The sequence below is a fragment of the Pollachius pollachius genome, assembly GCF_949987615.1.
Source record: "Pollachius pollachius genome assembly, chromosome: 3".
Lineage (NCBI taxonomy): Eukaryota > Metazoa > Chordata > Actinopteri > Gadiformes > Gadidae > Pollachius > Pollachius pollachius.
This window is the reverse complement of record NC_136936.1, coordinates 40672217-40698030: the sequence shown is the minus strand read 5'-3', so window position 1 is coordinate 40698030 and position 25814 is coordinate 40672217. Positions and strand designations below refer to the sequence as shown.

The 25814-nt window shown below is 44.4% G+C and overlaps 1 protein-coding gene across 1 annotated transcript in view; it reads right to left on the bottom strand.

The window, feature by feature from the left end:
- LOC307073864 (E3 ubiquitin-protein ligase SH3RF3-like) overlaps nucleotides 1–20564 on the bottom strand; it is a gene marked incomplete at its 3' end in the record, with an annotated part of 57200 nt that extends 36636 nt beyond the window's left edge. The window contains exon 1 of the mRNA XM_079733823.1: nucleotides 20144–20564. Within this exon, the coding sequence (XP_079589949.1) occupies nucleotides 20144–20545 (402 nt within the window). The 5' untranslated portion in view covers nucleotides 20546–20564. The remainder of the gene's footprint in view (nucleotides 1–20143) is intronic.
- Nucleotides 20565–25814: the final 5250 nt, after the last annotated feature.

The following is a 25814-nucleotide window of genomic DNA, read 5'->3' as shown; positions in this document are numbered from 1 at the left end:
ACAGAGAGAGAAAAGAAAAAGACAACGAGAGAAAGAGAGAGAGAGCGCATGAGACAGACAGAGACAGAGCCACAGAGGCAGACAGAGAGACAGACTGGCTATCCCCCTGTCGCGGTGACCTGGTGTGCCACAGGCTGCGGTGGATTAGGTGGAAGACACTGCCTGACGAGCTGACAGACTAACTGAGTTATGTTCGCCATCAATTCAATCTTCCCACTTCCAAGTCAATGGAATACTCTGGGGGGAGCACAACAAAGGCAGCCGCTGGGTAATGCTGATTGCAATGCTTGGGGTTCAAGACACATTGTGCCTTCTGCTCTTTGTTTCGGCCAGACCATACGCTGTGTGTGTTTTTCTTACCTTTTCAAATTTCCATTAGGGACTCAATCCAACGTCTACTAGTGATAGTGCCGAGAATTGATCTGATGATCTGAGTGGGGATTTGATTGTTTATATGAGGTTTATATGAGGTTATAATCTCCATTGGAGATGTTCTTCATTATATTGTATAAACCGACCCTTGCGTTCAGTATCTAATAACAGTATCACCAGTATGTTTGTCTCCATACTGTATTCAGCTGCATGCTATGCATCTGCAGAAACACATGCAGACCCACATCCAAACGCAAAAACACACGTTCACACACACACCATTCCTCAGTGAGGCCATAAGAGACGCGAGAGGGATAGCTATCAGTAACAAACACAAATATTCTACCAAATGCCCAAGAAGATGCATAAAACATTATAAGGGTGGGGGGGGGGGGCAGACTGAATTATATATACGACTATAAAATATTCACGGTATTTGCACATTTGAAGAATTGCAGTGGATGTTAGCACACTTCTCTCGCAGCTTGATGAGATGGTGTTGGAGGTGGTGCTGGGGGGGCATGAGATGTAATTTAGTCTCTACAGAGTACAGTTTTGGGAACCATGAGAAGAAAGGCTAAGGTTTTGATGTTGTTTTTTGCCTTTTTTCCTCCACACTCTTTGCATCGTTCTTCCTCCCAGCGCGCGCGTATCCCGAGAGGAACCCACCAGAGGATTGAAGGACCTAATCAGGCCCTTCCCTCCGTTTTAACTGAGGACGCGATTCGTTTTAAGCGTTCTCCTCGTCGCGTGGCACAGTAATTGGGACCGCGTTGGTGCCTCAAAGGGAATGTGGTGTACTGTACAGTGTAATATGAGTTGGCTTCAGCAAAGCAAGCACAGTACTGTACTCCAAACCTGTGCACAAAGTGCTGCGATCGGGACATTTTGCTGTTAATATCCAAATGTTTTTGAGATAATAGTTGGTAGTAGTTCACTATTCAGTATTTCTGTTTTAACTAAAAAGGCTGTTATGCTGAATATTATATGTGTAAACTATGTGTTTAATATTTATACTGTGTACTGTTAAAAATGTAAACATGTCTTACATACACACACATCATAGAGATGTGTGTGTATGTGCGTGCGTGCATGCGAGCATACACATGTAATTGACTGAAGCTCGCTAGAGGGAAATCCAGTTAGCTTAAGAATAAACACTTTTCATGATATTGCCTGGTCCTCAACAAATGTTTATAGAGCATTATAGAGATAATGCAAATGATTGCATAATGCAAAGGCATTGCAACTCGTTTAACCATCCAGTAAGGAAACTTGAACTTGTCTTATCAGCCAGTTATTACCAAGGTAAAACGCAACAATTATCAAAGAGTTTTCTGTAGAACTAAATAACACCAGATCTGTACAGCTATGGTTATTGTAAATATAAAAAAACAGCTTAATCTTAACGGCACTGAACTGAACGTACATGGCGGGATGAAGTAACATACATCTCATAGATACATTAAAAGTGTTTGTTAAACATTAACTTAACTACATAATTGTTATATCACCTACTCTCCATACAAACAGACTCCAACTTTATTTATGACCCTCAACAACACAGCAAGCCGGTATAGTTTGGCTGGTCATGCTGCCTACAATTCGTATTGGTCTCCAGTTGTGGCTTTGAGTTGCAGTCCAGCTAAGCAGCCAGTTGAAAAAGGGGCTATGGTGTTGTAACTCACAGGTGGAGGCACAATGTATGATCAATGTACAGGGCTGGGGTCGTGCTCCGCAACCTCTTGCCGCATACTTCTTGTGGAGTTCTTGAGCTGGCATTGCTGCTGGGGCAGCGTGTCACAGAGCCCCAGTGGGTTAAATAACGGCTCATTCATGGAAGAAGATAGAGAGAAAAGCCATCCTGATACCGGCCCTCTTGTTTTGTTTTTTTTATCTACTGCCGCATTATCCCTCCCATCAATTCATGGGAATAATTCTCCCTCTCCCCTCTCCCCCTCTCCCTTTCTCCCTCTCGCCCCCGTTGGTGCCGGGGAGTCTTGCAATCCAAGCGTGCAGCTGTTGGGTGGGGGTGTGTCAGGCTGGGGGAGGGGCACCCTCACCGTATGCCCGCCTGCCTCTTGACGGCCAAGCAAGCTTGTCTGGTCTGACGTCTGGTCTGCCAGCTACCTTTCTCCGCTGTCATTCTCGTCAGCCACGAAACATCACACACACACACACACACACACACACACACACACACACACACACACACACACACACACACACACACACACACACACACACACACACAAACCATACCCACACACACACACAAACCATAGCCACACACACACACACACACAATAGAGGAAAGAAGAGTGTAATGGGGAGAAAAGAGAAGCAAGGAGCAGCCACCACACACACACACACACACACACACACACACACACACACACACACACACACACACACACGCACCCTCCCAGATGGAGGAAGCAGATGGCTGCTTGGCCGGCCCAACACGCCGGTTCAGTTTCCAATCAGCACGGTGAGAGGGGTGAATCCCTCACAGCACGGACACGTTCACGGCTAAATCCCCAGCCAGATCCAAACACAACCCCATTACACACACACACACACACTGTCCAACTGTGTACATTTGTATTTGTCCACATAGCAGCGTGCGCGCAGACAAAGACACACACACACACACACACACCAGACACACACACAAACACACCTAATCTGGATCTCATAAATATCCAACATATTTTACCGCTGAATAGTGCAGGGGTAGCTTTTGGATGCCTTGCACGAGGGACCGAGAAAATTCAGAATTGGCTGAAATTAGAGGACAACAGGAGAAGTGGAAAGGCTTTTTTGGTTTGGCTTTAAAGAACACATCTGGGAGGGCTATTGTCTGTCTTTTGATTTGACGATGTAATCCCGTCCATAAGGGACACGTTCCGGGCCTTATGAATGTGGGTTGTTGTGTGACGAAAGTCCTTTGCTATGCATCTATCACAGGAATGGAAATGCTGCAACATATGCAAGATGTTACGCATACAAACACAGATCAATTATATAAGGCTCGGAAATCATAGGGAAAAAATAAGAAAAAAAAATACTTATTTAGAACTGGCAGGAAATACATATCGTCAAGTATGTGCTTTTACTCATATTTATGCAACACACTTCCACTAAATGTGATACCACATACAATCCCCTTGCTGCAAAAACAACACAAAACCTTTCCCGCAAACCAATTTCCCAATAGAAAGGACGAATGCACAAACACAAAGGGCAAAATGCGTTCAAACACCCTTGTTTTTCTCCAATAAGTGTTTGCACGTGTTTGGGCAAAGCACTGTAGAGGCAAAAGGAAAGATCAACAAGCCACGATGACCCTGCCCCTGGAAGATGTTGAATCACTGCTTCTCACGGTGCAGTGCAGTTGTGAACGGGGAGGAGGGATGCAGATCGCCACCACAGTGTGTGTGTTTGCGTGCTTGTGTGTGTGATCGTATTTAAGCACTCCACATCCTGAATCAAGAAGGCCAAGTCTGTGTGGGAGTGTGTGTGTGTGTGTGTATGTGTGTGTGTGTGTGTATCCAAGCTTTGGCAAGACACAGCTGATATACACGCATGTTTATTTGTCCTCTGTGTATTTGAGACCACATTCATGGAGACACAACTGTGTGGATGTGGTTGTGTGTGGGGTTGTGTGTGTGTGTGTGTGTGTGTGTGTGTGTGTGTGTGTGTGTGTGTGTGTGTGTGTGTGTGTGTGTGTGTGGGCCAAGTGTGCCTTTTGACTGGGTGTGAGTTCAGGCAGTTTCTTTCTGTGCTGATGTCATCAGTCAGCCGCAGCTGCTCAATGACAGCACTTACGTGGGACAGCTGAGAGCAACTGTAGCGTCCCTGAGAGAGACAAACAGGGGGAGTTGAGGTCACACAGCCAAATATCTCTCTCTTTCCCTCCCTCTCCCTTACTCCCATTCTCTCTCACTCCCTCTTTCCCTCTCTCTCCCTCTCCTCCTTCCTATTTCTCTCTCTCTCCCTCCTTCTTTTTCTCTCTCTCTCTCTCTCTCCCTCCCTCTCTCCGTCCTTCTTTTTCTCTCTCTCTCTCCCTCTCTCTCCCTGCCTCTTTCTCCCTCCCTCTCACTCTGTGCGTCTCTCTCCCTCCCTCCCACTCCAAAAAATATAGTGGGCATACAGTTAAGGCAAAACCATAATTGTAGGTCAGGAAGTCGGAGGTAACACTTCCATAACAATGATGTTTTCTTTGTGAATGGCCGCTAGACTCTTCTGCACCTGTAATCAAAACTTCCCATGCACACACAGACAAATATACACACACACACCCACACCCACAAAACACAGAGAAACTGAGACGGCCTGATTTTAGCTTTGAATATGTTCCATCATCAAAATGAAGCCAAGCGCCGTTATGGTATACACACTCATGCTACACGATAGCTAACTGTTTTACAGGTATATACAGGTATATACTGTATATAAACCATGTTTGTCCCACTTCTTGAGATTAGTTGTGTGTTCCTTGCTTGAAGTGTCGATGTGTGTTCTTGGGAATCGTGGCGTGCTATGGATTCTGTTATTCAGTGTATGCAACTATAATTATGTGTATATATGAAACAGTGTGTGGGTGTGTTGGAGAAAGGCTCAGGGTTATTTATTTATTGTTGGGGGGGGGGGGAGTTGTGTGTGTGTGTGTGTGTGTGTGTGTGTGTGTGTGTGTGTGTGTGTGTGTGTGTGTGTGTGTGTGTGTGTGTGTGTGTGTGTGTGTGTGTGGGCAATTATGGAAACCACAAGGTTTTGGGAAATAAAAACCACTAGCCAGGATACTTTGCAGACTGAGGGCACACATGCACGCACAAGCACAAACACACACACACACACACACACACACACACACACACACATCTGTCTCTCCATCTGTCCACAGTGTGGCTCAGACTCATTAACAGAGCTCTCCTCCTTGTTCTCGCTCAGACAAAAGGTGCACCTTTTCATAACGGCGGGAGTGAATCCAAGTGAAAAGACATGGAGATTAGCAGAGATTGAAAAGATCGCCGCTTCCGCTGCTCCGACTCTCGGTGCTCGCGTAGTACAGTTGTTAAGCATCTACCCGGGTGGAAAATGGGGAAGCCCAAAGTCTATTTCTTTTTTCCCTCTTGGCTGTTCAAGTGTGGTGGCACCGCATATATTAAACGGCGAACAAAAATCATACTAATAACCGACACGAGAGATACCATTTATCTTCAGCCTACTTTCCAGTTTGCTTACTCTCTTTCATATATATCAGCCCCAACAATCTGGTTATGTCTTAGTTCAGGGCGGTCCAAGCCGAGTTGAGTTCACTTGGAGTCTTGTTTACGGAGACCGTGTAGTACAGTACAGCTGCAGATGGTGGGTTTGGGAGAGGTTGTTGGCTGCTTGCTCAAAGACCCTTCAGAAGGGAAGGCAGAGAGCTGGTGGAGGGGGAATAGTAACCGACTTGTACAAAGGCCTACAGCGAGACCGAGTCAAGTGACTTATTCCGTTTTTTATCGAGGCCTGGATGTCAACTGGTGTCTATATTTCCATTGTGTGTAGCAAATGTAGGCCGTGGCAGTGAGTCATATTCATTACCATAACAAATACACTTTTGAGATATTGAAAGATATTAACAAATCTGCTGCCATCATCACCTCACGTCTTTTTTCCTGTGTGGCATCTGTGAATATGAGCATTGAGTCATTCAAAGAAAGATAAAAAAGGTTACAATGCTTTAGGAAGCTTGTCCAACAGTCACGGCCTGTGCAATGTCAAGGTTGACCTACAAAAAGGTAACATGGGTAATTGCTGGGAAACCGCACGGCCAATAGACTGTGAGAGTGAGCAGCACAGTCCACTTATTTTTGTCCCGGTTCGCCAGGTGGAGGAGTTTACCCAGTGAGAAATAGACTCGAGTTGTGGGTTCAATTCTTTCTGTTAAGGGTGTTAATGCACAGCTACATTGTTCTGTGGTCCTTTGGGACCGTGTCAGAGAGACGGACAGATGTCTTAGATGCCACTTAGAGAGGAGCGAACACCTGCCAGCACAGATCTGACCGGCCCACCTGTCTCTACCCCTCTTGCACACACACACACACACACACACACACACACACACACACACACACACACACACACACACACACACACACACACACACACACACACACACACACACACACACACACACAACAGCAATATATCAAGGTTGAAACAGTCATGGGACCTATATTCCTTTATAGACTACGTATTCACAGAGAAATTATGCCTCACACTACAGCCACACACACATACAGACACACGCACACACACACAGACACAAGCCCACACACAAGCAGTGTATTCAGTTGGATTGTATCCAGCTGAATACACTGCCATCTGTTATTAGACAACACTTAACAATCAGCTCTACGTAGCCTGTGTGTGTGGTTGTGTGTGTTTGTTTTTCCTTTTGTAGCCACACAAATTGATTGCATTGTATTAACCTATTATACTTGCATTATGCGTGAATGTGATTTTAGAGTGTACTGTATGTTGGTATTCAGATCACTGTCTTTCCGAGTAGAAGAAAACCTTCAACTCATTGGATGCTGCCAATATGTCACAACCCATTTTACTTTCATATTATTAAAACACACGTGACACACACTTGTAACGTCAAAGGGAATGAAATGGAAGTAACCCCTGACGTGAAGATCGATTGATTATTTTGGGCATTCAAACTCAGTACATCTCTAGCGTCGATAGCATGGAGGCTTGAGGAATGAAAAACTGAGCTGTGTGTGTTGGCAATCAGGGATTAGATGCCCCCAAATGCCCAGGGCGATGGCTACAACATCAGTAGATAAGGGAGAGTGCAACTAAACATTTCTTCTGTTCATCGATTCACTGTCAGTCTGTTTACACTGAAGCCACTGTCGGTCTCTAGAAGCGAAAACCATTTCAGAATTTACCAAAACATGCTGAGAATACTTTGAGTGAAACTATTGGACAACTTTATTGTATTTTATTTCAATAAAAAATCGAAACAGAATTGCCAAAAATATGAGATGTAAGGCAGAAGTTAAAGAAAAAGTGTGAGGGAAGAAGAAAAATCAAACATCATAAATAATGTGATATTTCTGATGCAAACCATTCCAATTGGTGTGTTCAACGCTATTGTGGGTCAGATACATGTATTGAATTATACAGCGGTTCACAAGTCAGCTGGGGAACTGAACATCAGTTCAACATGGCTTGGTTCTTCTCAATCAAACAGAGAGTAACAGAACCAGCATTTTATATTTGGACAGCTACGGAGAACAACAAACAAGTGCCTCACAGATCAAGAGCGAAAATCGCAGACAGGAATGGAAACATTACGGCTATCAAGCAAATCATAAAAAATGTAAAATGCCACATCCAAACAGACGTTAAAAAAAGCCAAAGCAATCACAACAACCAGATCCAATCGCAAGAGCAGCTAAGCCGCTGCCAAAGCAGATTTTGGGATAACGTGCAAGTGCAGCAACTCGGGACTCCAAAAGTTCTTACACGTACAAAACCAGTTGATTGAACAAATAAATATATTGCACCAGCGAGACCTACTCTATTGCTTTCCCTATACTACGAGTCCAAAAGGTTGTGTGTGTGTATAGGAGTTCAGCAGGCCAGCAGCACAAAGAGTGTGTTTCATTATATCGCCCCGTAGTGTATGGCATTATAAAACCCTATACGTGTGTTGTTTTGCATGTGGGAGCGGGTAATGGTGGGGAGATGGGGGGGGGGGGAGGTGCAGGCACCAAGGGACGTGACTGACTTATCTGGGACGTCACATCACAGGGAACAACGTCCGTGTAGAATTCCATTTCCTGGCAAATACAAAATAGCTGGTAGAAGTGTGTGTGAGTGTGACTGAAAAGGTGTGACGGGAGAGATTTCTCTTTAATAAACGCAAAGATCACAGCACATTATACAGAACAGGAGAATGGACCGCCTTGCTTGCTGACATCATTTCTTTTCACGGGCTCCTTTTGTGTGTGAGTGTGGCAGCTGAATTCAGCAGATATTAGGGAGAAGTGTAGTATCGCGGAAAACCAGCAGGAGAAAAGGAAAGAGGAGAAAGAGAGCACAGAGCAGGCAGACACGCACACACATCAAAACACATGCATACGCACACACACTCACACACTCTCACATCACAACACACACACTGAGACATCCACATCAAAACACACACACACACACACATACACACACACACACGCACAATTCAAAACACACACACAGAGACAACCACATCAAAACACACACACCGAGAACACACACTCACAAAACGAAGATGGGGGGGGGAAAAGAAGCAACAAAAGCAACAAATTAGCTGACAGGACAAAGGAAAAAGACAAGGCTAGGAAGAAAGTGAGAGAAAGAGACAAGAGAGCAAGAGAGAGAGAGAGAGAGAGAGAAAAGCACTGAGGAAGCGGTGAAAAGTATGGTTCACGTGCGAGCACTTGCAAACGTCTCTCCTGCAGCTCAGCCCCACCAGCCCCCATCCTGCTTCATCAATGCTCCATTTTCATGCCTCTCTTTGCACCCGCAAGCTGCACCAAAACGGTGGCGATGCATAAAAAAAAGGCCCATGCCACCGCATGCTTTTTTATCTCATCACCGGCCCTGCTGTCCATTGGGACCCAACTATTCTTGGAAGCGTCGTCGTAACCTAGTAACTAGGCCATTTGCAGCGCGATCAACAGTTTAGTTACGTGGACACTTTTGGGGTATTTTTGCGTGTGGTGTAGAAACCTTTCAAGACCTGGAATCCAAGCAAAGGAGAGCAAGATTTTGAAATGAAACAACCCTGAAAAAACGCCCCCAACATCTCTGCCGCTAGGTTTCTTTGCCATTGTGAAATGTTGCATTCTCTTATTGTCAAGGTGGATTCGCTTAACCAATCAGGGAAGAGATGCCCAGATTGGTCGGAAAGTAGCTGGGAGCTAAAGATCTAAATTGGCTTATAGAGAGGCAGTCAACTCCAAATAGATGCATTTCACGTTTCAAAGTGAATTTCACTCACTAATAGCTTATGATGGCTATGGCATTTCTAACAAATTACACACAATAGCATTTAAGTGACTCTTAACCTACAGCACCTTTAATACCAGAAATCAAATGTCCAACAGATTATATAATATGGATTAAGCAGCGCATTCTGACTATTCTTCACACGAGTGATGACCTCCTTTGCAATCTTTAAACACAAAATAACTCTTAACTGTAATTGATATATATTTTTTATTTTTTTACATTTTCCACATTTAATTGTGAATAGATGACTAGTAGCGAGGTTGAAAATAAAATTAAAAAAAACTGAATATTCAAGCAAAATAATTAGATCAAAGCGACACAAAGACAGGCTACGTAGAGCTGATTGTACAAAAGTGTTGCGTTTTCTTTTCTTCAGATACTTATCCGAAACTGCAGGAATTTGACGTTACCGCAAATGAATTACTCTTATCAAAGACTGAAAGCCTCCTGCCTGTTTATGTGTGAGCAGACAGACACCAACCTTTCCCTTCCACTGGCTCTGCCGCCTGCACGCGACGCCTTCAAATGTAACAGGTAAGTCGTCCTCACAAGGTTGACGTAAACAGGAGAAACACACTGCTGGGAGTCACAACCGTGTTGGGTTTGTGTTAGAGATCCGTGGGTGTCGGAAATATATTGTGTGGCTTGTGACGGATATGCGTGGCGGTTTTCCCTCACACTATGAAAATATTGAAATTGTTCTCCTCTAGTTTGGCACAGTTTGCTGCCTTGTTCGTCCCACTGAACCTCAGCTCACCTTAAACCGACTTGGGTGTAGAAATAGTGGCAATCAATTCCTCCTATTTTAGTACCAGCTTTTGCAAACAGAAAACTGACAGTTATTTATTTTTTTCAGAACCAATTCAAGAGCACACATGGTGCTCTTGAACACACGCTTGTGCACTTGTGTTTCAGATTTGTATTGGTAAAAAGGCAAGTGTGGGACTATGAAAAGTATGGGAATCTCATATGTAACAAGTAATAGGATAAACAATTTGAACCACAACCACAAAGACTACTTTACAGATTCACAAGAAAACAACGTGCAAAGTGTGCAAATGGAATGTTATACAACAATGAATTCCAAACACTATATTATAGCACGAAAACAACCCCATTACTACTATTATTACTAATACTTCCAATAATCAATGACTAAAATAGCCTTATATTCTTCAGGATCATTCTGATTATCTTTGGATTGTAAAATGACATGGTTCCTGTTGGTATACAATCACTACAGTGTATAGCATGGAGAGGGATAGAATGAGGAGGATGGAGAGGGCGGGCACTCAAAAGGAGCCCTGGGAGGAGGTGTGATTGAGGCTTAGGCCAGGAGACATAATGAGAAATGAGAGGTGGATAGACAGGGATAGATGGGGAAAATGACATTGTGAGGAGTGGGATAGGATAGAGAGAGGGAGATGGAGAGAGAGAGAGAGACGGGGAGAGGGACAGAGAGAGAGAGAAATACAGAGGGAGAGAGAGAGAGAGAGACAGGGAGAGAGACAGGGGAGAGAGAGAGAGAGACAGGGAGAGAGACAGGGAGAGAGCAAGAGAGACAGGGAGATAGAGAGAGAGAGAGAGAGAAAGAGACGGGGAGAGAGCGAGAGCGAGAGAGCGAGAGCAAGAGCGAGAGCGAGAGAGAGAGAGCGAGAGAGAGAGAGAGAGAGAGAGCAGGAGAACACCCATAGAGGGGTAAGGGAGATTGATCGCAGCTATAATTTACGGCAAAATAATCATGGGCATCGCTTGCTTCCTGGAACAGAAGTGTGGAGTGGAGCTAAAGATGATGGGCCTTCCATCTTCGCACACACACACACACACACACAAACCCACACACATATGCACACATACACACAAACCCACACACGCACGCTCACACATAAAAACCCTATATGACAGACATGCTCAAAGAGCTGATGGATCAAATTGCATGCACAGACACGTACACGCACACACACACACACACACACACACGCATATACACACACACAGCAGCCCCGGAGAAAAGATAGGCAATTACAGACAAGTGAGGAAGGCGAATGGCTTTTTAATTCAGTTCTCCCAGGGCCGCAGTGTGAGTTTGTGCTTCAGGTGTCCTCTCTTCCTGAATGGTCAACACCGCAGCACGCCGACCCCGGTGGGGCACATCATGAGCTACATGATTATGGACATTGGGCTCATTCCGCTATGGATACAGCATAGTGGTACGGAGTGCATCACCATGAGCCATGCCATTTGCAGCACAACCCACGCATGCATAAGGTTGCACAAGGGCAGGTTCAAACAGACAGTTGCACCGCTGACAATACACAAAAGGCCCTCGAAGATGGTTGCACTTCATTTCCTATACGGTAAGAATAGTGGACCACTGGACAAAGGCTGCGTCATGACGACCACTGGTTTAACTTTGCCATGGGTTTTGCTACAGCAAAACACTGACAGTGCTCGGACATCAGAATGCAGCTCTGTGGTCCTAATGTTGAACAGTGGGTTCCTATACGTTTGACATTGTCCTAAATATAGTCCTCCCACCTACTGCGATATGGTTTCAGTGCAATGTAATATAAAGGGTTTCCCTTCTCACTTTGTTACACTGTCACTTCTTCTCTCAGCTCACATAATAATCAGCAGCTAGATGCACCTGGACCCTCTTTCTTACACACGCGCACACATACACTGACACACACACACACACACACAGACCCCATCATCTTATAAACACAGTGTCCTCAAAGCCAAGCCACCACTATATAAATGGCCGCAGGTATTTAGTTTTCCGGGAGAATGCGTATTCCCTTCCAACTTTCCCCTCAGACCCATATCAACATGATACACACACACACACACACACACACTTGCATGTTCCCTCCTCTCTTCCTCGGCCAGTCATGTGGTCTCTCTCTCTCTCTCTCTCTCTCTCTCTCTCTCTCTCTCTCTCTCTCTCTCTCTCTCTCTCTCTCTCTCTCTCTCTCTCTCTCTCTCTCTCTCTCTCTCTCTCTCTCTCCTCCCCCCCCCCCCCCCCCCCCCAACATATAACTCACTACAAGAACACATTCACACGACTCACAGTGAAACATACACACCAAGATTCGGCCACAAACGCAATTACATTAACACAGTTACAATGGAGCACCTACACACATGCAGACACACACACATAATCTTCCAGCTCTCTTGCTTCCCAGACAGTCAGCAGCAGATGATTGGACACAGACGTCAGAGTGTTCTGGAAGAGAAAGCTGATCACAGATGAATTGCAGCCATGGACAAAGCGTGTCCCAAAATAACCTGTGATGTTCTTCCATCCAAGAGTAAAGAACATCTTGTGTGCCAGGTGGTGGTGGTGGGGGTATGGCAGTTTGTGGTAAATGACACCACTTTGCACCATATTTCAGCAGCGTGTTAGGTGTTAATAAACCAGTGTTTCACCAGAGATGGCCATGGCTGCCCCTGAGCTTTGGTGATAATGGCCAGTGTTATTCGTTAATGCACGTGTGTTATCCCCCTTCTGTAAACACACACTGATCTGCTTCTAACTCCAGGAAGGTAGACCAGACAGACAATAGGATCACAAAGCTTTCAGTAGGGCCTCCTCATCTTGAGTATTGAAACTCTCAAAAGGCTTGATGTCTAAACCACAAGCGGTGTCCAGTAAACCTGTGCCATCAGTTCAGCAGAATGGCCCAGCTACAAGAGTGGCGAGTGAAATGAGCAGGCCGGACAATGTGTTTTCCCTCTACACCGTTTTCTGTAATGTGCTATTGGAGTGGGATTTGTTTGCTTTGTGACCATTTTTCTTCACACAGAGCCACTTGTGGAATACACGTTCAATGTGAGTTTTCAGTGGTTGCCATTGCATCAAAAAATGCATTTTCTGGAGGAAAAAACTATCAGACGGGATGAGAGTGAGTTGAATGCTTGGGTCTTAGGCAAGCTGCCTTTGAGATTGAACAGCAGGTCGGCGAAGACAGGAGAGTTGTCGGCTCTGCCATGTTTCCACACAATACTCTAGCGTATGATGGTGATTGTGTATGTGTTGGCGTGTGGTTGTGCGCGTCCTCTTTTTTTACAGGAAATATTCTGTCCCGCTGCCAGGTACACAGGGGGGCTTTGACAAGGAGTCCTCATTCTTTCACTTTTCAGGGGACAAAAGGCACTGGGATATGTGAAACAGCCCCTCTCATCACACACAAGCATGCATTCACACACACACACACACACACATCTGTCATCTCGGTGACACCTGTAGAAACAGGTTGTTATTTTGCACAGAACTCACAACCAGGGTGTGGTTTCAACATGTACGTACCATTGTGTTTAACATTGCTGTGCACTTGGTGATGTGCACTCAAGCATACAATGTGTAAATTGTGACCAATAGATCCAACCTACCATAATCCAATATGCAAAGATATGCAAATGAAGTGTGCAGTTAGGGCTCTCTGTGGCCTCATTCATACTGCCAGCGAGACTGGCCCACATTTTTTCACAACAATGAGAACAGCACAAATCACATGGAATCTGACCTTTTCACGTCTAATTTGGGCGACTATTCTATGTGGCCCTAAAACAGATAAAAATCAGATTTCCTGCAACTCAAACTCAGTCAGGACAGACATATCAGAGGACATGCAACTTTTAAGTCTCTAGATCGACATTTTTCACAGTTCTGCTGGTGAGGGGGACTCCGTCAATGAAAATATGGAGGACATTGGCGATGGAGATGGAAAAAAGTAGTTAATATAGCATCGTTGAATGGCAATTAATTATGATCTTTTTTCTGTTTCTGGCAATCGGTCACCCACAACATTGTTTGTGTCATTTCTCTTAAATAGTGCTTGCCTTGCCATGCAATCTTGTCCAAACTTTGCACAATGTTCAAACCACCTTATACTCTGATACTTCACACTTACTGTGTGTCAAATAATAGGCTACATTAAAGCTTGGCCGTTACCGAGTCGGACTAGGACCGATGAGGATGGATCCGAGATGCTGTATAAGTGCAAGATGCATTACTAAAATAACACGTTGGTTTTAACAAATTGAACCGCTTAAGAAATTAAAAGAAAAAAAATGATCAGTCGAACATCCACCAATTTGAAAATGTCCACACTGTGTCAACACTAATTCAAATCATTGTGTAAATTAAACTGTACACGCTGTATTCAGTGGCTTGTGTACTGCGTGTGGCGTCTCTGTTATTGTTTCTTTTGTGATGCTGGTCAGTCCGAACCGTCCAGAGTATGGATTCCACAAAAAAAAGGCCCACACAGAGAAATCTGAGTATCTAACACCGCTAGTAAGGGGTGTGTGTAAACCTACAATAACTATGGTTGTGGAGCTAGTTAGCTGCTAAATTTGATTTATTCATGAGAATCATCTGAAGTCATTATCTGAAGTTTCAGATTTAGGAATATGTTCTGGTTTTGTCGAAAATGTTACATGCGTCAAATACTACGATTTAGGTTGACAACGTGTACGAAACCACTCATTAAACACATAATACGGTTAATATTTTTGATCACACACGGAGAGGCTGCGGCAGCTTTGCGACACAGGGCATAAAAACGAACGCTGTTCCAAATTCATCTCACAAAGAAACAAATTGATACTGCGACAAAAAATCTAATGGATCACTTGAAGCGCTTTTATTCTGGGCATTTAGCGCTTCATAAAATAGTTCAGCTTTTTTTGGGACGACAGACGAGCTGAAGTGCGCGTTGTGGAGCATGCATGATTCATACCCTTCTGTGATGTGTCGCCTTGATTAGCAGCCTGCAGAGAATGTGGTACCTCAGCCTCATCTCCATAGTAACAATGGGGCATGAGAGGTGGGAGAAAGGGGGTTAACCCTGAACCCATCCTGTGTGTGTGTGTGTGTGTGTGTGTGTGTGTGTGTGTGTGTGTGTGTGTGTGTGTGTGTGTGTGTGTGTGTGTGTGTGTGTGTGTGTGTGTGTGTGTTGGGGGATGGGCCTGGTAGGATTCCCCCCATAAACCTAAGGGAATAGACCTGAGCCCAGAAAGCTTGTTTAAGTCTTAACACCCTTTTAGGCCTAATCGCTGGCCGTACACACACACACACACACACACACACACACACACACACACACACACACACACACACACACACACACACGAGACTTCCCATTCTCTGCCCAACTATTAACCCTCTCCCCTATTTATCTCTGCAAATCCTATCATCTTTCCATCTATCCGTCACAGCCCTGCAGAGCGCAGGCTCTCGCCACGCGATTAAAAGCCACTGGAGTGCGACAGTCGATCAGCATGACAAACAACGCAAAGACCTCCTTTTGATACGATTAAAACGTTTCAACAAGGGGGAACATTATCAGTGTATTCATCTCAGAAGCAGAAACACATGTAGGACAACGAACCCATCAAAGGAAAGCTGTTTCCGTGTAGTTTGGATGCAAGGAACTCGCAAAGAACAGTGCGTTGGCGTAGATGGACATTTCATTGAACATACGGTTGGGTTGAGGATTGAGAGGTAGAACCGATAATGAAAAATGAGGAACACTGAACAGGATGGACCATACACTGGGCCTGGCTTACACTGACAGGAGTGGATTGGGTATTGTTATTCTCAATGTTCATCTTTCTTTCTATAGTTTGAGTTCTCCAATTTAATGTAAAGCATGGGCGCATGCCTTTGTAAATGTGCATTTGGAACATGCAAACAAACACTCGGAATGCCACACAGGGAGACGCACATATCATATCTTCATTCGTAGCCCAAAGTGTTTGGTTCAAACACACAATGTGAGCCAGTGTGGGGGCAAACAGGGGACATCCTTACATTCAGTATTAATGGGTGTGTGTGTGTGTGTGTGTGTGTGTGTGTGTGTGTGTGTGTGTGTGTGTGTGTGTGTGTGTGTGTGTGTGTGTGTGTGTGTGGTTTCTTTAGCTAAAGGGTGGGAGCTTGTTCACAGCCAGAGATGAGCTGTCTTCAGTGTTAAAAAATGGTTGAGCGTTTGTCTATGTGTTTTTACTCATTCTTATACGTGCACCAATATGTCGAGTGAGAACAATGTACTACGTGGTGCAGTTTTTGGCATGCCATTCATTAAAAGATGGCAGTCCAATTGTTGTATGCTCTGTGTGTGACGTGTATGAGCAGGTTTGTGCGTATGCATGTGCATGTGAGCATGTCTTGCAAATGTGAGTGTTTGCGTGAGTGCGTGTGTCTGTGCGTGCATGCAAAGATGTGTGTGTGTGCGTCCCGCGACCGTGTGTATATTAGGTCGTATGGTGGAGTGTTGTTGCAAGCCCTTATCCTCTGGGGCCATCTCGCTCTCTCTCTTCCCCAGGAATAAAAGAGCGGTCATGAAACTTTAATAGGCGTCTGCCACCTGAGCCCCCGTACTACTGTCTGATACAAGCACCGCGTAAGAGGAGAATGGTGGTGTGGAGTCGCAGAGAGGAGCGGACGCCTCGCTGTACCAGAGGCTACCAGTGCTTGGTACTGGGCACTAGGGCTGAACGATTAGGACTATATGAATAAGAATCACGTTGCACGATAGATCAGTGGCACCTACCCTATACATATAAGCAATTGCTGTGTTGCAACAGTAAACAACAAGTTGGTAATTTGATGAAAAAATGTATAAAGTAATTTGTAAAATGAATTATAATTGCCATAAATTGTGACCTTCCATGATTAATTAACTGCAGAGGTCAAATTCGCGATTTCCATTAAAATGCTAATAATCTGCGCACTGTTGCCAAACCAAATGTGATTTGTTTCTTTTAACATAATACATGGATATTCATTATGGGACGTTTGGTTCAGGATGTTTGATTCATAATTTAGTACGGAGCCACCTACTCCATAAAGCAGGAGATCTCCCTGTCATATTGTGACTCTGTGTGGGTTAGGGTGTGGGTGAGTGAGTGTCAAAAACGCAGGTCAAAAAAAGAAGATGATTACAGGGATTCCAAACCGGCCATTTCCCCTTTGAGTCTGCACCCATCTTTCACACACACACACACACACACACACACACACACACACACACACACACACACACACACACACACACACACACACACACACACACACAGACACACGGACACACGGACACGCACACGGCAAGGATGAGCAAAGTGTCCTCAGATGAAAGGCGCCCTGACTCGTCACAGCTATACATTGCCACTGTAACCTTAGGCGTTGCCACGGTTACTACAAGTAACTACAGGTATGAGGGGAACATCAAAGGTATGAGTGATGTCATGCTTTCTTCACAGGAAAAACACAAAGGAAATAGCATTTTGTCCCGTGGGACCTCCGAATAGTGAAAGAAGCAGTTATCAAAATACGGCGACCTTGCCTCACGGTGCCTCCTCCTCACTAGCGTTTTCATTCCTTTGTCGACTTTTCGTCCAGGTTTCCCAACATTGCCTCAACAAGCGCTCACTCACTAAAAGGGGAGAGGCCTGATTGTGCAGGCAATAAAGCTGCCAGTCAGTGCAGACATGTACCTGAATGTTGGTGTACTTAACCACAGCCGGGATTACAGTCTGAATTAAGAAATTAACCATCGACTTTGTGAATCGACACATCATTTGTTGAGTTTTTTCTCAATCACAATCTTTTTGACATTGATGCATGGAGCAGCCATTCAGAGGAGGACATCCCCATGCCTTTCCACATCGGCCTGACCCATCAGCCATGACGGTTGCTGCTCAGGCGACAGCCTCACACCTATGTGCATGCTCAGTACCGAGGATCTCGTCCTTCAGGGGGGAAACCATGTGGGTTACTGAGCATTGATTAGCGATTGTTCAGAGGGTACTACACTGGTCAGTCATGCAGAAACCACTGTGTGTGTGTGTGTGTGTGTGTGTGTGTGTGTGTGTTTGGAAATGCAAGAACCTCTCGGCTGACTCAGAATATCAGTACATCCGTGAACTCAAGGTGCACACACACACACACACACACACACACACACACACACACACACACACACACACACACACACACACACACACACACACACACACACACACACACACACAGACACACACCATCCCATTGATTCCCTCATATCAGCAATGACAGACGATACAACCTTGCTGGATAACAGCCTAGGCCACTATAAGGATGGGTAAACGTGACCGATGGCTTTGTTTTAAGGTCCCCCTTTCCCCAAATCCTCTTACATTGCACACATTTGTAGGGGCCAGTGCTCTCTGTCCCTCTCTCCCTTGCACCCATCATGCACACACACAAACACACCCGTTTCAGCCAATGAATCCAGTGGGATCGTGTCCCAAGGGAGAGCGGAGTGGAGGAGACACGGCTGATGAGGGGAAGATGAGACAAGGGGGAAGGGCATATGGTGAGCTGACCTGTGTGTGTGTGTGTGTGTGTGTATACATGTGTGTGTGTGTGTGTGTGTGTGTGTGTGTGTGTGTGTGTGTGTGTGTGTGTGTTCACCGGCAGTCAGGGGGTATGTGTACAGAAGTTCTTCTCTGACAATGGGTCCTAAAGCAAACACAGACTGTCCGGCTATGGGTTGAGGGGTGCAATGCTTGCATAGTGTGTTTGTAGTCAAACGAGTGCTACATTTTACATCACCCATACTACTTTGACCACCAAAGAAGCCCTTACCCATAATACGGCCAGAGTGGATATTGGTAAATAAGGTTATTCTATGACTGTGACTCAGACACAACATTTTCTTTGGTCACAATTCTATCATTTGGACCACGATCCATTCTCCTCATACGGAGGATAGGCCTGCTGCATTATTTAACACAAAGCCTGTGTTATAGGGCAACTTGCCTCAAGCACCACTTTAATACCCATGTATGAATTATAGAAACATATTGTAATGAATAGATCTAACCATAACTTTGTATGTCCACCGTCACTGCGCGGCCGTCTGTAAGGGGAATCTGTATTGCACAGAATTGCAATTGGACTGGAACTCAGTCTGGAGCTGAGTGTGACTGAACGACGCTTTGGATTTCTGTTCAGTCTCAGTGAATCACTGCTCACTCAGTGTCAATTACCTCCAGGCTATTGCTGACCAGCGATTCGATCAATGGCTACCTATTTAATGAGTCTACGGCCACTGAAGTTCCCGTTACAGAAAGTAACCGAATAAAACGTCAGTCTTCGTTAATTGTGCTGTTACAAGCTAGCCACGGTCTCGAAATACAATGTTGTTGGAGGGTGAGTAACTAGCTGCGCCGATCTTCATCGTCAATACCTGCTATAACAGCACCTGTCATCATCCGTTGGCAACACAGCGAGCGCAATCTCTGAATCGTTCTCTACATGAGCTGTCTCTCCCATCGCTTAACGTCAACAACATGCATCACTGCAGAGCAATGGTTTACAGATCACAGGGAAAACAATGACCATAGCAACACAGATAACAAGGGCCGACAGGTGATGCTCTCTCTCTCTCTCTCTCTCTCCCTCTCCCCCACTCTGCGTCTTTAACTCGTAAAGGTGATATATAGCCTACTCTGCTACCGTCGATAGCCGCACTGCCTGCACTAAGTTCTTATTTTTTTGTAGTTTGCCGATCCTTTCGATGATCTTACGTTGACTACTTTCGAAAAAGGACGAAATTTAGTGCCATCCTTGAGCAGGACGTCATTTAGTGCAAATCTTTCAACCATTGTGAGAGAAAAAACAACACAACAAACAATAGATCAAAGAAACAGCACAAACCTTAATGGGCGAGTTCCTTGTGGCTAAGGGCAATTCTCTGATTCCGGTGCCGGGGGGCGAAGCAGAGATCCCGGCAGCGTATAACTGCAGCGAGCCCCCGGGCAGAGACTGCCTACCGCCCGCACCATTCCCTCGCAGTGGCCGCTGCTTGATGCCGTCAAGGAGCCGGACCAAGAGGATGTTGGCCGGGAGGTCGTCCACCCCGCAGTCCACCAAGATACGACATTCTGGGCAGCGGAGCTCGTTCCTGGAGCTGAGTATGTTCTCCAGACAGCGCCGGCAGAAGGTGTGCTGGCACGGCAACACTTTCGCCGTGGTGTCCAAGCGCTCCAGACACACCGAGCACTCCAGCAGATCCAGCAGCGACGACGACTCGTCCATTTCGGCGGAGAGAGTGATCATTTGGGCTAGTATTGTCGGGCACTCCGCTCCGAGGATTAGTTTCCGTGTATAAATGTGTGAGAGTACAGCGAGAACATTCTGAGAGGAGAACCGGGGGTGGTGGGATTGGGGGGGGGGGGGGGGGGGGGGGGGGGGGAGTCGAGTGCGAGACAGCGAACAGCGAGTCCAGAGAGCCGGAGTAGTCCCCCGCGCGCCAGGCAAATACTCCTCTACTGTGTGATCGGTGCCTCCTCCTCCCTCCTCGCGCAGCTGTGCAGAATGCGGTGAGGTCACGCTCTCATCACCCGCGCGACCATCAGCGTCGGCGCGCGCTCGTAACATAAACGGAGCGGCGGAACAACGAAGAGGAGAGCAGAGAGTGATCGAGCTAAAGGGAGACAGGGGGATAGATACAGAGAGAGAGAGGGCGACATGGAAAGATATTATAGATGAATAGATAGGGATTTATAGCTAATGTACCACAACGACTACAAAGGCAGTTCGATAAAATCACATGTATCGGCAGCTTTTCAGGCAGGCTCTCTCTCCCCCCCCCCCCCCCACCCTTAAAAGAAAGATAAAGGGTCGCTATTTTACGTGTATAATATACTATAAGGATATCATGTTTTTTAATTTAACTTATTAAACTAAAGCTTGCTTTTTGTTAAATGTTATAAAGGGAGATATAGTTAATGTTATAGACCTAATTATGGAATATGGGCAACGACAAAAGTTTGAATTGGATAAGCCTAATGGCAGCATAACATCAAGCTTATGATCTGATGTGCTGTTTCACCAATTTCGTCTTTTCATGGTAAGCTCTTCAAAGAAACTGAATCGGATGGCTATAATCAATGTGAGAAGTGTCGAAGTAATAAAATCAATATGTCTAATCAATTGATTGATTCAACAATTAAGCCAGCAAAAATACAAATCTTGCCAAAATATTTTAGTCGAGGTGGTCGAGCTTTCGAGCTCTTTGATACTGAGAAGAAAGGGAGCTTCTGGAGACGCCTGCTGGCAGAACGGCGCAAAGAACGGGTTTACTATTAAGTTCCTATTTATCAGAAGAAATCTGCTACCATCAACCTCAATGCATATGGGTAATTGCTATAAAACCAATATTGTCTAAGGTAAGGATTAAGGAGAATGTAAATATGGGTTTACATTTTCTGGAATTATCCACACATAATAGAATAAACAATAAGAATGCAAGTGTGTGTGTGTGTGTGCGTGTAGGGTGCGTGTGTACGGTGTGTGTGTGTGTGTGTGTGTGTGTGTGTGTGTGTGTGTGTGTGTCGCTGCAGGCTTGCAATAATGGTGTAACCTGTCATTATCAGGTCCCAATAGTGACGGAATGCAAGGCGGAGGCACTAACTATCCCAAAGGGCTTGTATAAGTATAGCGGAAGTATAGCAGAATAGGAATGGAAAAGGTAGTAATTGTGCCATTATCAATCAAAAAATTATTTATCATTATGGGTGATATTGTTCTGTCATAGGGTTTCTACTGCGAGCCATTCAGAATTTAATTTGCCTATAAGTTGCCTATAAGTCTATTTACATTTACTTAGGATTTGACCTTACTGAAATAATGAAGCATAATGTTGCACAAGCCTTATAGCAGCCGCCTAGGGGATTTATGTGTGTGTGTGTGTGTGTGTGTGTGTGTGTGTGTGTGTGTTTGTGTGTGTGTGTGTGTGTGTTTACACAAGCATGCGTGTTGTGTGTGTTTGAAGGTGTGTGTATATGTCTGTGTGTGTGTTTGTGCGCCAATGCGTGTGTGTGTTGTGTGTATCTGTCTGTGTTGTGTCTGTGTGTGTATGAATTGACGCCTTCCTGGGAAAGAGAGTACGGGGCCTTTGCACACCACCCACGATGAAAGAAATAAGCTAGCACAGTTAGAGACGTACAGATAAATAAGGTGCTAAGTAGGTGGCTGTGGTGCATAGTTTTTTTTCCAACAGCATAACACCTATTTTGCAGTAATTGTTGTAGTGCCACAAAGACAGAAGCGAAAGAACAAGAAGTGGTTAAAAAACAACAACTTGTGAGCCTGAATTCATAATAGAATATGTCTGAGCAAGGGACCCAACATAAACTGCAGTGTAACTGTGAATGCATTCCCATTGTTGCATCTTAAGAGGCCTGTAATTGGTCTGCTTGTTTTCCGAAAGGGATACCATAAACACCACAAATAAACCCTGCGTGTGTGTACTCGTGTTGAAGTGTGTACTTGTATGTGTGTATGTGGAGAAGATGTTTGTGCACTGCGATTTCAAAACCTCAAGGAAGTGCGCGTGCTCGAACATTTATGGGCCCTTCGATTCCTCTGCCTTTTTTTCCGCTTCTTTGGTGCTTATTCTCTATCTTTTTCTCATTTTTCCAAACATATTCTCTCTCTCTCTTCCTCTGTTGCTCATATGCACACACTTTGTTATGACTGGAGTGAGTCATCTGCCTCCTGTTATTCTCCACATCAAATGAATGAGAATCAAAGGACAACAATGATGACAAAAAAACTGAAAGGCTACCCCTTATTCCATTAGAACCAGCAGCATTTGTTTTCTCTTTGATTTCCTCCACAAAGGATAGACGTTAACAGTTTAGAATAAACAACATAGCAACTAATGAGCATTGGTTAATGCAGTGGTAAGTTAAATTATGTGGCATTAGCAAAGGGGTTAGGGTTAGGGAATAATGTATACCTTAGTTAGATGAACGCCATTACCTTTACTAAGGGTTATGGTTATTCATGCTACCCTTATTAACATGAATACCATTAGTAAATTATTACAATACCATTAGTTAACTGTTAATTTACTTTAGGGTAATGCTTATTACTTCAGTTAATAATGTGAATTAATAGTGTATAAATTGTTAAAAATTTAACCTTATTGTAAAGCGCTACTGGATATAACAATGTCAAGATTAAGATGTAGATGTGGGAGGCTACTGCTGGCATTTCTAGTTGGACACTCAAGTTGGACACACAAGTTATAAACCTTGAGTAAAGTCCAAGGACAACTGGCAGCAGCTGAAACGTCACTATGTAGAAATAATGAAAGATGAATAACCTTATATATACATATATATAATGTTATTCATGGTATGTTTGGAAAAATGAAAAAATATAGAGAATAAGCACCAAAGAAGCGATTAAAAATGCAGAGGAAATCGAAGGGCCCATAAATGTTTGAGCAACAAACATCTATATATATATATATATATATTTATATATATATTTATATATTTATATATATATATATATATATATATATATATATATATATATTTATATATATATATGTACACATACATCTTTATACCACAGCAGTAATAAATATTTGATCAGGACTGGATTGGTCAATAATGGGACACCTCTGCAAAACAGTTGCAAATCAATGTACTGCAAATCCAAAATTAAAAACCACGGTGACATAAAACCAGATTTTTCCTTTGGGAACACAAAAGCAACAAGCTTAAGGTGTTTCGGAATAATACACATTTGTAGCTCATTGTAGTATGTTCATACAATAAACTATAATATTCTAAAAGAAAGTAACCAACATCTGATCATAATACCGAAGCGCCTGGTAGTGGTTATTTCCTTGCATATTTCACAGAATGTCATCATTCCTTCACCCTTTGGCAGACCTTGGTTTTTGAATGCACGTGTCTCTGTGTCTCTATACGTATGTCTGTGTATATATGTTCTCATTTACGTATAGCCCACACCTCTCGACCAATGTTCGACGTGCATGCAAAAGTAGGTTAGCTGACACTGCAGTCGCCATGGTAACTGGTTCTTTGCTCCACTGTTAAGAGGTAGTTAGAGGACATGGGCATGAATATATGTACTGTGCAAGTGTTTGTCTTCATCTACACGTGTGTGTGTGTGTGTATGTGTGTGTGTGTGTGTGTGTGTGTGTGTGTGTGTGTGTGTGTGTGTGTGTGTGTGTGTGTGTGTGTGTGTGTGTTTGTGTGTGTGTGTGTGTGTGTGTGTTTGTGTGAGTGTGTGTGTGTGTGTGTGTTTGTATGTGTGTGTGTGTGTGTGTGTGTGCGTGTGTGTGCGTGTAATTATGTCATGTTGCCCTACATAAACAAAAAAAATTGTGTTGCATTGTCATTTTTCAGACTAAAATGAAGAATGTGTTTTTCAGCAAGGATACACTTCTGTCGTTTAACTATTCTTCTGACCTGAAGAAGAAAGAAGAAAAACACAGAATTTAGCGCCAAACCCAATGAGTCAAGATTGGATATATCATTTCGCCGAAGAGACCGCCACATGCCCCTGCAGCACAATGGTCTACATTTCCCTATGTGTGTCACACTCCAATTGATGCGTTGGCATGCCTCCAAGAGGAGTCACACAACATGATTGCGTTAAATGTGTCCATGTGATCACTATTTCAGTCTTGAAAATTTCTCTAACTAATGAAAGCTTTGAGCAAAAACATTGTTCCCCCCCGAAAAATAGGTCACAGCCAACTGACAATGCTACTGCCAATGCCATAGCTAGAGCAAACTGTAATTGGTGGCGTGTCATTGAGTTTAATAATAACCATGCGGCACTTTCTCCCTAATATCTGTTCTCTACATCTTTATTTCTTAATTTTGTCACATTTAAAGCTCAGGGACGACACCTACCACCCCCCCCCCCCCCACACACACACACACACACACACCTCACACCTCCACCTCCCTCCCTTGTTTTGACGGTAGCTGTCTTATTGGCAACTACATCAACCCCCTGCCTTACTCCTTCTCCTTTTCATCTTCTCTGATCTTTATCCCCTCTTCCTCTCCATTCCAAAAGTCCCCTGGATTAGGATCAGTGGGGCACTGTTGTGGTTCAGCAAGGAGACAGACAGAGAGAGACAGAGAGAGAGACAGAGAGAGAGAGAGAGAGAGAGAGAGAGAGAGAGAGAGAGAGAGAGAGAGAGAGAGGGGAGGGAGAGAGACGGACAGAGAACGATAGACAGAGGAGAGAGAGAGACAGAGACAGAGAGAGAGCAAGGGAGGGAGCAAGAGAGAGAGAGCGATAGAGAGATAGAGAAAGACAGAAAGAAAGGGAGAGAGAGACAGAAAGGAAGCAAGAGAGAGGGAGAGAGAGCGTGAGACAGAGAGAGCTAGAGAGAGACAGACAACAGACAAAGACAGATTATAAAACATTAAAATACTGAAAGGATGAATGAAGGTAAAGTAAAATACAAACAAAATCAACCAAGGGATGCAGAGGGAATAAACAAAAGCAGTATCTTGTCTATGAAGACACGGTATGAGACAGG